The following is a 12,500-nucleotide window of genomic DNA, read 5'->3' as shown; positions in this document are numbered from 1 at the left end:
ATGTCTGCCGCTTCTGCTTGCCAGTCCACGACCTGCACTCCCGACGACAGTCATTCTGCTGTAGACCTCTCGACACAAGGGCAGTCCATCAAAAACAGTCATGCAGCCAGTCACTCAGTCAAACCTAGTCAATCTACTTCCAGCCCCCCACCAGTTAGCCTCTCCAACACTTTCGCTTCAGCGTCCAGTCAGTCAGGTAACTCTTCTCCCCCCTGTAAGCCTCAGCCCTCTGTGTTGGCTCCTGCACCCTCACCAAGACATAGCTTGCTTTCTTCCCAATCCACGCCCGAACGACAAGCACTCGTAACCCCTGCTGAGCAACTCACTTTCTCGGCTTTAAATCAGTCATCCAACACATGTCTCTCGACAGCCTTTTCACGAGCATCGTCGGGACGAGGTCGTTATCATCAATCCGAGGACCAGGAAACACAATGGCCGTTTAGCAATCATGAAAAACCATTCGCGGGGAACGCCGGTCAGAACAGTACCTTATCCTTCCCAAACCCAGCACCTCGGGAAACCACAAATCAACAGACAGCAACTTCCTTGTATCACAGTCAGCCAGAAAGAGTCTACGATCACAAACGGACGAAATCTCAGACACGTGATCCAGATGTTCAGACGAAGTTGAAATCATACCATCAGATACCCAGTACCCAAACTGGCACGACAAACAGAACAAATAAAGTTCCCTTCAGAAGTCGAAGCTCATCATTCGATAAGAATTATATGTCGAAAAAATCACAGAACATTTCAAAAGAACCGCACATAAGGAAGGGTGATTATAGAATTGTTTACCCTGAAAAGTCAAACAAAGAAAATGTAGAAGCCCCACAAATGAACCCAAAGAAAACTAGTCTTGATGATAGGGGAAACCAAGTCAATATTTTGATGACCAAAGGCGAAAGTTATTCTAAACATAACATAGTCTTAAATAGTCACGTGACGTCATCGACTCCAAAAGTAACAGTGAAGAGGATATACTTACCGGTTTCCTCCACCCCAGCAAGATCCCCGCCGTCTCCAACGCCCTCCTGTGCCTCTTCGAGTTGTTCCTTTGGTTCGTCAGGTAGTTCGTCAGGTTGCTTCTCCGGCTCGCCTTCGCCCACCCCGACCCCCTCGCCCACGAGGGGCAGGGCGTCGTGTGCGCCGACTGACCTGTGAAGGTGAGTTTAAGAGAATTTCATATGGATGTTAATGGTGTGTATTCGCTGGCATGTGTTCCACTGAAATAACGGGCGAAAATACAAATGACCAGCAACATGTTATTCATCATTATCATCTCCTTTATCATCATTACTGCTATTATAGTCATAATATAATAAATACTATTATCTATAAGTTGGTTGTATTTCTATTTTAATAATAGCGATAATGATAATAATAATGATAATGAAATGATAATAATATTAATGATAATGATGATAATAATGATAGCATTGATATTAACGATAATGATTATAATATATACATATACATATAATGTTGATAACAATGATAATAATAATAATAATAATAATAAAATAAAATAAATAAAATAATAACAATAATAACAATATTAACAATGATGATGATGATGATGATGATGATGATAAGAATAATTATAATAATTGCAATTATTATTGTTATCATTATTATTATTATTATTATTATTATTATTATTATAATGGCAATAGTAGTAATAATAATAGTAATAATAATAGTAATTGTAATAATAGCTATAAAAAGAATATATAGAAGAAAAAGAAAAATGACGATGATAAAAGAGGAAAAAATGAAAATAATAATGACAAATAGAAAAAAAGCTAAGGATAACATTAGTAATAGGAAGCAACCTGTGAAAGTGGAAAAAAACTACCAATAATAATAACCTGAAGAGCCTTGTACAAGGTTCCGTAATTTCATTAGTTTGGCGATGATATTCATCGAATATTTTTTTCCGTATCATTATATGTACTTTCCAAGAGATCCACAAGAGATACAGGGGGGGGGGGAGCAAGGGTCATGTCTTTAAGCAGGTAGTTAGGTCCAGAATATATATATATATATATATATATATATATATATATATATATATATATATATATATATATATATAGTGGAGCAGCCACGTGTGATTTTGGACTAGAATCATTCAGTTGGTGATACAAGCATGAAATTTGGTGTGAATGTGCTATGTAGGTCATGTTTTGAGAAAAAAGTGCTAGCCATCAAAAATTCCAATATGGCGGCCATTATTTCCAAGATGGCCACCGGTTAATGGAAAAACAATGGTAAACCATAAAAGCGCTCAATGTTTTACATCTTGGTGTAAAATTATTGACGTATTTGCCTTCTTTGGAGTATCTCTGGTGCATTAGGTAGGTTTCCTGCACAAATAAATACTATTTATACCCTCATAGCATCAAGGACAGTCATAAATACCATTGCTGTCTGCCTAAAAGTCCTCAGTAAATAAACACAGTAGTAGATTAATAAATGAGTAAAATAAATAGTAGATGAATAATTCATTGTTGCCCCTTAGATGGACTGCTAATGCCGGGGTGGTAAAAAGGATGAGCTCCTTTTTATCTAAAAAGTACCCCAACGGCCTGCGAACCACAAAGCCTCTGGCAGTCAAGTCCCACCCTAGCCTTCTCGCGGCAGAAGTGATATTGCAGATAGTGGTGGTGCGTAAGGCGGGTGATGGCGCCTAAAAAACATTTAGCGCTGGGTAGATGAAGCTCAAAAGCCGGGAAAAGGCAATTCATCTAAGAGAAGGAAAACTCCGAAAATAAACCTAGCAAATTAATGGTGGCAAGTCAAGTAAAAGAGTGTATGTCGCACACTACCAGGGCACACTGGTGACAGACACTGCTGTGCAACTCAGAACAATACTGGCTTCTTCAAAACTGGGCCAGAGTCATCCAAAGTATCTGAGACTAAAGCACTTAAGGAGGACTGTCAACTGTTTTCTCGCCTGTTTATCTCCTGCCAAACGAGAGGATGTGATCTACAAGAATTTTTCAGACATGAGAACCAGCCTTACCCTCCTTCACTCAGCAAGAAAGGTAATCTACGCGCATGTACTAAGGCCGATTTGGTGGATGTTCTCCAGGCGAAAGTGACACTACCTGAGTCAAGGCCAGACTCGGATGTCCTCATTGTGGATGGCTCATCACTGGTAAATGCAGTTGTGCCAAAGACATCACAGACTTTCGAAGAATATGCCACAAAGGACATTCTCCCCAAAATAGAACAGTACAGCAAAAAACACTAGAGAACAGACATCATCTTTGATGTATATCATAAGTCAAGTCTGAAGTCGGAAGCTAGATCGAAACGAGGAAAAACTATCAGGAGAAGAGTTACTGAAAAGAGTAAAACGCCTACAAACTGGAAGAGTTTCCTCCGCGACAGTGCAAACAAGACGGAGCTCTTCCATTTTCTTGCTGATGCAGTAGCTAAAATGACTATGGAAAATGTAGTCATTGTGACGAAGGAAGAAGACGCCCTTACGAGTGCCAGTTACACCAACATGAGCCTAGAGGAATTGGCTCCCTGTACACGTGAGGAGGCTGACACACGTATATTCTTACATGCCTGGCATGCAACTTCGGAAGGCTTTAAATCTCTTATGATCGACGCAAACGACACGGACGTCATTGTGATCGCCATATCACAGATGCCTTCTCTCAAATCAATCGGCCTGGAGCAAATGTGCATTAGATTTGGAAAAGGTGAGCACACTAGATGGATTCCTGTGTCAGGTTTCAATGGCAAAGGGAAAAAGACAGCATGGCAGACATGGAATGTCTTCAGTGGTGCCTCTGCCACCTTTGCAAAACTTAGCTGCAGGCCATCTGAGATTGAGGAGTCTGATCTACATGTTCTGGAAAAATATGTGGTTCTTATGTATGACCGGTCGAGTACAACATCTTCTGTAGACGAGGCAAGGCTTGATCTCTTTGCGCGAAAGCAGAGGTCATATGACATGATTCCACCAACACAAAGTGTACTGAAGCAACCTACCAGGCAGGTCATATTTGGGGACAGTGTGTCAATCGTCAGCCAGAACCTCAACGTCCTTCCGAGTGGGGATGGTCAAAAAAAGGTGATGATTGGGAAGTTGTATGGACAACGCTGGAACCCGTTTCCAAGAGCTGCCATGAACTGACAAAGTGTGGATGCAAGACAGAGTGTGGTGGAAGGTGCAAGTGTGTAAAGAATGGACTATTCTGTACTCTACTCTGTACTTGCCCTTGCCAGAATTCCTAACCTGATGAACAGTGAATGGACTTTTGGCCATAGTAGGTTGAGTATTGTTTGAAACATGGACTCTTGGACTTTGGCATATGTAGTATATGACGTCATTTGGCGGCCATCTTGTAAAATGGCTGCCTAATTGGACCCTCAGAATGATTAGTGGTGGTCCCACATCAAACTCAGGCAAAGGGAACTCATCAAGTATCTTAGTAAAAACTTTATTTGCACGTCGTTCTGCAATATTTTGTCTTAAAAAGGACCATATGGCGGCCATCTTGGAAAACGACCGCCATATTGGAATTTCAGATGGCTAGCACTTTTTTCTCAAAATATAATACAAAATAAATAATTATGCCAAATTTCATGCTTGTATCATCAAATGAACGATTGTTTCACTTATCTGCCCCACTAATATTATATATAATATATATATATATATATATATATATATATATATATATATATATATATGTGTGTGTGTGTGTGTGTGTGTGTGTGTGTGTGTGTGTGTGTGTGTGTGTGTGTGTGTGTGTGTGTATATAGATAGATACATGTACTGTGTATGTATATATATGTGTGTGTGTATATATATATATATATATATATATATATATATATATATATATATGTGTGTGTGTGTGTGTATGTGTATGTGTGTGTGTGTGTGTGTGTGTGTGTGTGTGTGTGTGTGTGTGTGTGTGTGTGTGTGTGTGTGTGTGTCTGATACTCAAGCCCATGCTCACGGGAGTATACCCTTGTGTAGTGAGCAGGTCCGTGTATTGCTGGTTATAAGTCCACACTAGACAGGGCCATCTCTGCTGAAGGGGCTTATCAGTGACATTCCGGCCAAACTACTCCCCCTCCCACCATGATACCCCTAAGCTAGTAGGAGGGGGTAACTCGGCTGTGTACCTCTCAATCAAAAACCATAACTGCACAAACAGAGCAACGGCCCTCATTACGCGGAGGCGAGGGGGCCCCTGGTTACGATCCTGATCGCCGCGATCAGGATCGCTCCGGAGCGGAGGGTGCTAAAAATCTCCGGTTAAAAATAGGCCGCCCCACGTTGATGAACAATATAAGAGCATACAATATAAGAACAATGGGGATTTGAAGTTAGAAGACTAAGCGAAGAACAGAAGATACTAAATGATGGGCCCGTGCTCTATTGGAGAGGTAAACCCCAGGGTAGATCGTTCAAGTCTATGCTACAACCTGTAGCCACAGTGATGAAGAAATAGAGCTTCTATGAAGATGTTCATGTGAGAGTAAAAAAACACTGGGAGATTTCAATGCCAAAGCAGGTAAAAAGACATAAGGAGAAACCGTAGTGGGAAATCACGAAATAGGCACTAGGAATGAGAGGGGACAAATGCTAATCGATTTTGCGGAGGCTCGATCACTCAATATCATGAATACATTCTTCGAAAAAAAGACCAGAGGGGAAGTGGAAGTCGCCATCTAACATCAAAAACGAAATTGACTTCATAATTTCAAATAGGCACGATATAGTAGAAAATGGCGTTCCTAATAAAGTAAATGTTGGCAGCGACCATACAATGGTCAGAGGCCAAATTAAATTACACCTCAGAGGGGAAAGGAACAAATCCTTTTGAAAACCGCAGCCAAATTTTGCCAACTTGATGACCAGAGCGATATTAACCTTAACATCCAAAACAGATATTCACTTCTCAACGACGAAGATCTCAACATTAACCAAATCAGCAAACAGTTTAATGACATAATAAATGAAGCTGCACTTGAGGTAGGCGGTAAGAACGTCAAGCAAAGCTCCAGCAAGCTGTCGGTATAAACAACAGCTCATGCAAAAACGTAGGATCATGAAAGTATCGTCAAACAGGAACAAAATAGAATTAGCTGAACTAACGAAGACTATAAATAAAAATAAGAGAGAAGATGTACGGAAATTCAATACTCAAATAATAAACGAAACAGTGATCTCAGGTATAAGCATGAAAACAGTTAAAAGGACACTGACAATAGGGAGAAATCAAATGTATGCAATAAAGAAACCAAACAGCGAAGTGACATATATTAAGAATGAAATCATAAGAGTAGTGGAAGACTTTTACAGGGATCCTATACAACTCAAATGAACAGCAACGGATAGAAGCAAACACGGTAACTAGAGACGTAAGTTTCGGAATTATATTTCAGTACACATGTAGGGTCCCACTTTTGTACATCTGGCAACAACATCGATGTAAACATAGAGTAAATAGTATTTTTATGAATGAGACGAAAACTTTAGGCTATTTGTAACAAGTAGTGTGATTACTAGAGCATAAATGACCCCCAACAAGTGTATTAATATCTATTTTTGGAAACTACGAAGTCATTTCATCTTTCGTTTTCTTCAAACAAGCGATAACAAAACATGTAGTATTAGCAATCGTTGACTTTGTTGTGCGATATTTTTTAAAAGTGATTTCCTGGAATTGTTTGTTTATCGAAATGGTAACACCTGTGGAGCTGAGGCAGTATGTCCCCCTTCTTTCAACACAATAATTTTCAGTTATAGCTGTATATTTCTTGAAACATTAAAACGCTTCATTCTTTAAACGTCTATGTATGGCAGTTAGATCAAATAAAAATCTTTGCAAAAACCGTTGGTATCTTTGCAAATGCTTCTCGTGGGCCGTTGCTACACGATCTAGTAGCGGTTAATCGAACGAATAAAGGTTTTTTCTTTTCACCACCAAACACTGATTAAGTAAACAGAAAACATGCTACACATTCTTCATTATATAACATAATCTGGACGCAAAACTGCAGCAGGTTACAATGAATATACCGATATTTTATCATTATGTGTGTGTGTGTGTGTGTGTGTGTGTGTGTGTGTGTGTGTGTGTGTGTGTGTGTGTGTGTGTGTGTGTGAATACTAAGTCAATACTTGGTAATGAGGTCCAAAACATTATGTGTAATCAGTTTCTAATGCTAAAATCTCAACAGTTTTCACTATTAGTATTCCATAAGTTGTGGCGTTTCTCTGAGGAGTCGCATCCACATTCGAACAGCCTAGTGAGAAAATACACGTTTACTTGTTTCAACTCGACGAACTACAAGCTGAGTGGTTCCAAAGAAGATGAATATCAAAAGTCTAAGAACTTACTCCCAATGCATGTGCTGTACGGCATCTAATATCTAAAAAAAAAAAAAAAAAAAAAAAAAAAAAAAAAAAAAAAAGTTCTTTCTCATGAAATGGGCAGTTCATCTCGCGCTATACTCTTGTCATTTATTAAATATCTATATTACTTTTGTTTGTAAATGCACATCCGTTTGCAGTATATGCGTAGTGTAGATAAAAATGGCATACTTGTGTTTTGTTACCAAATCAAAGTTTTCATTTATTATCTTCATATGTTTTTGAATCGATAAAATTACTTGTTTTCTTTTCATCAGATCCAAACACTGATTCAATAAATTTAAGATATGGTGTTATCATTTTAGAGCAACTGAACGCAAAACCGTAGCAGGGTTATAATGACTGTGTTCATGTGCGTGTGTGCTGAGGAAGTGAATTTTTTTTTTAGTTCATTTAGAATCATTGGTTTTATAGTTGATACACATTTTGAATCCCTTCTCGAGCAAAAATAATATGTAGTTGACAGATATATATATATATATATATATATATATATATATATATATATATATATATATATATATATATATTGTGTGTGTGTGTGTGTGTGTGTGTGTGTGTGTGTGTGTGTGTGTGTGTGTGTGTGTGTGTGTTCTATTTTTCTTTACCAGGGGGTTCAGTAAATCGAACAATTGGAAAGATGCTTATTAATTTTGAGTATATTTTTACTATCGGTTTATTTGTAAAAAGAAAAATGGTAATAATTGTAGAAAAGAAAGACCAATACTTGGGGCAATCATACTTATAATGAGAACAATCTATCGTCATTCAAAACCTTGTCTAATCCCTGGGACAGAGATGACGTGATGCGAGGTCCCGGTTTTCTTCGTAACGCTTTCCATTCCTTTTAGCATGATCTGTTAGCTTTGGGAGGTTCTTTCATTAGCCGTTTCCCAAACACTGACAATATTCGGCCAAACATTTTTCATTGGATCTGAGCGACATGCATTGCTTGGCCGCGGAAGTAATTCCATGTGGTTTTGGTCATCGAATCATTTCGTAAGTGCTCTTGATGGGCGGTTATCCGAATATGGTTGTTACTGGGGATGGCCATAGGATAGCAAAGTGCTGATGGGAGAAACGTTTCTTCTAACAATTTCGAAATATTTGTCTAAATTGAATCTCCCTTCTTTTTCAGCGAGTTCGCCAACAACATGCATGAAAATCCACCCCACTTATTATTGGTCACGTGGCCACTCCCCGCCGTTTTATAGATATGTCGTCTGTCACATCTAAAAAGTAATTAATGATAGATAATCAGAACATAAAATATGCCGTATAAACTATATATCTATATATATATATATATATATATATTATATATATTATATATATATATATATTATATGTATGTGTATGTATATATATATATATATATATATATATATATACATGAAAAATTGAACTAGAGTCTATGAACAAATTGAAGAAGGATAATGATATTTACACCTGATATTTCTCATCCAGCAATCTTTCATAACGTTCTGTGATGAATCGCTTCTACATATAGTCATTCTGCGGCGGGAGCTGTAGGTCTTTATATGAATTTTAGCTGCCTTGGTGAAGGGCCATCCGGAACAAGGGTCATGCCCTTCTCCTCCCACCTTATTCACCTGTATACCATCGAGCGGGGGATACCAGGCTCTCTGGTTACTTCACTGAAAGAGAAATTATTTTCCTTCATTCCAATGAAGCGGCCTCTATTTGCAATTTCAGACTGTCTTGCGTCCATCTTGAAAAAAGTGTCAACTTGGCAGCCTCGCTTTCACCTCGGATTTCCTATATGTCATCATGACGTCATATACCATCGGAAATATTTTCTTTCTCGTTTAGCATATATTAGGATTAGCCGCGAAATGAATATTCAGGAATTTATGAAGAGTCATTATGATAAAGAGTATCAAATATACGATTTCGTGTTTTTTATTCTAGATGATGCTCTTTCTTCAAACTACTTAAGTTCCAGGTGAACAAACATGACTCTCCACACACCGGGAAATAAGTGTTTCTATCGTAAACATGTTAAGATTATGTATCAAAACTTTGACATGCACTGACATATACAAGGGAAATATAAACTGCATATGTGTCAGATAAAAATAGAAAGCGAGAGTGAATTACTGTTTTATCAGAATGAACTAGATTTTTTCTTTCAATACATTGGATATAATACAGCACAGAATTGGGAGTAAGTTTTTAGACTTGTTTTTTCCCACTCCTTGGACCCCCCTGGCTAGTAGTTGCTCGAATTGAGACAAGAAAACATGTATTTCTCGCTAGTGTTTAAATGCGACTCTCGAAAAAACCCCACGACTTGCGGATAATAAAATAGCGAAAAAATTATGGTAATTTGCACAAGATAAAAAATTTAGAAAAAACCAAAGAATAAATTTTTTTAGCTATGATCACCAAAAACTGATTGTATTTCTATAAACTTGCACACAACACACACACACACACACACACACACACACACACACACACACCCAAAACCACACACCAAAACAAAACAAAAACAAACACAAAACACACAACCAAAACACACCCACAAAACACCCAAAAAACAACACAAAAAACAAACACAAACACAACAAAAACAAAAAACACACAAACACCCCACACACACACACACCCCCACACCCACACACACACCACACACAACACACACACCCACACACACACACACACCCCACACACACACACACACATACACACACCCAAAAAAAAAAAAAAAAAAAAAATAAATTTTTTTAAAAAAATATAAACACACCAACACAACACACACAACACACAACACTATATATAAAATATATAATATATATATTTTATATAATATATATTATATATATATAATTTTAGTATGTATGTGTATGTTAAAAAATTTTATAAAATATATATATATATATATAATTAATATAATTAAAATATTATATATTTAATATAATTTTAAAATATTTTATATATATATATATATGTGTGTGTGTGTGTGGGGTGTGTGTGTGTTATAATATACATGTATATTATAAAACGGTCCCCCCCAAACATATTGTGTGTGGTGTGGATATATAATTTAAAAATATTATATAATATAATATAATATATTATTGTTACACCGACCGCCTCGTCTCTGCTACCAACACAAGGCAGGCTAGGCAGACGGCGTGTTATCCACAGGGTCGTGAACACTGAATAGCTCCAAGAGGCACCGAGCACCACAGTGTCCCAGAACACCACGAGGAGAAACGCCACGTGGCGAGGCAGGGCACAAAAAAAAAAAGACAGTCTTTCCTTTATTTACACAAGTTATTTACCCGTACACTTTTCTATAGGCACAATACAGGGGGAACACTGCACGATACAGCTTATAACAGGGCAACACAAAGTTTATCAGGTCACAAGGGCACACACGAGGTCTTCACAGGAGCAGCACCCAACTCTGTCTCTCTTGGCTTGTTCCTCCGCTCCTCTGCTCACAGCCAGTTGCATCATGTTTGCCCAGGTCCCTTCATGTTAACACATGCCCAGGTCATCCTTTTCAAGTTAACACATGTTTCGCACAGAGACAAAGACCCACTGGCGTAGCAATATATATACATATATATATATATATATATATATATATATATATATATATATATATATATATATATATATGTATGTATATATAAAACGGTCCCTCCATTAGTTCGATTAGCCGTTAGATGACGAAGCTAGGAAAACCATTTAGAAAGGTATCAGCGAATTTGAAGAATTTTCTTTGATACAGCTGCCATACATAGATTATTAAAACATATAGCATTTTCAAGTTTCAAGAAATATGCAGCTATAGTTGATGCCTGATGTGTTGAAAAAAGGGGGAATTGCCGCCTCACCTCCATAGGTGTTGCCATTTCGATAAACAAATAACGCCAGGAAATCGCATTTGAAAAATATCCCAAAACAAAGTCAGTGATTGTTAATATTACATGTTTTGTTATCACTTGTTTGAAGAAAACGAAAGATGAAATGGTTTATGTAGTTTCGAAAAATAGATACTAATACACTTGTTGGTTATCTATGTTCTACCAATCACATTCTTTCTTACAAACAATCTAGGGTTTTCGCCTCATTCATAGAAATAATTTTTAGTCTATGTTTACGTCGAAGTAGCTACCAGATGTATAAAAATGAGACCCAACAAGTGTACTGAAATAAAAAGATCGCTTAAAGGCTTGAAGAGAGGGAAAACATCAGGTGGAGACGGAATTGGTATAGACCATATAATAGATGCAGAAGAAATTGCAACAGTGAAACTAGCCAATTTTATTTAACAAATGCCTTCTTAACGGAAAAACTCCGAAAACCTGGAAAAATGTAACAATCATGTTGATACATATAAAGGGGCTAGTAAGGATCTAAAAAACTACTGACCAATAATCTTCCTTTCAGTTACAAACTGTTCACAAAACTCATCACAGCTCGCATTTCTGACAGTCTGGATTCTAACGAGCTTGGAGAACAGGCAGGCTTCCGCGGTGGATTCTCAACAACAGACTACATCCACATGCTTACCCAAATGAGAGAAAAAATTAACGAATATAGGAAACCCTTGTGTATGGCATTCATCGATTATGAAAAGGCATTTGACTCTGTACAAATACTAGCAATACTAGAAGCTATTCGAAGACAGGGAGTAGAGGAGGTATATTGTAAAATATTGGAAGATATATACGAAGTTGGGACAACAACCATCAAGCTCCACATGTAAACCGATAAAATACCAATTAAAAAAGGTGTTAGACTGGGCGATAACATCTCACCGAAACTGTTTACAGTTTGACTTGAGGAAATATTCAAGAAGCTAGAATGAAATGGAAAGGGTATCAAAATAGGAGAGGAATACCTAAACAATCTAAGATTTGCAGATGATGTTTTCTTCAGTGAAACTGTAAATGAAATGCAGCAACTAATAAACGATCTGAATAGAGAAAATCTGAAAGTCGGACTCACGATGAACAAGAAAAAGACTAAGATCATGTTCAACAGTAGAGTTCAATTCGAACAGATTCACATACAAGGCGAAGCGCTAGAGGATTAGTAATAAGTC

The 12,500-nt window shown here is 37.6% G+C and overlaps 1 protein-coding gene across 1 annotated transcript in view; it reads left to right on the top strand.

The window, feature by feature from the left end:
- Positions 1-12,500, top strand: part of LOC119568213 — a 155,852-nt gene that overhangs the window by 82,532 nt on the left and 60,820 nt on the right. Inside the window, exon 3 of the mRNA XM_037916644.1 lies at positions 1-1,166. This exon is cut by the window's left edge and continues 2,052 nt beyond it. Within this exon, the coding sequence (XP_037772572.1) occupies positions 1-1,164 (1,164 nt within the window). The 3' untranslated portion in view covers positions 1,165-1,166. The remainder of the gene's footprint in view (positions 1,167-12,500) is intronic.

Source organism: Penaeus monodon, chromosome 43 (assembly GCF_015228065.2).
Source record: "Penaeus monodon isolate SGIC_2016 chromosome 43, NSTDA_Pmon_1, whole genome shotgun sequence".
NCBI classification, from domain to species: domain Eukaryota; kingdom Metazoa; phylum Arthropoda; class Malacostraca; order Decapoda; family Penaeidae; genus Penaeus; species Penaeus monodon.
The sequence above is the reverse complement of the archived record's forward strand: the minus strand, read 5'-3'. Positions and strand labels throughout refer to the sequence as shown.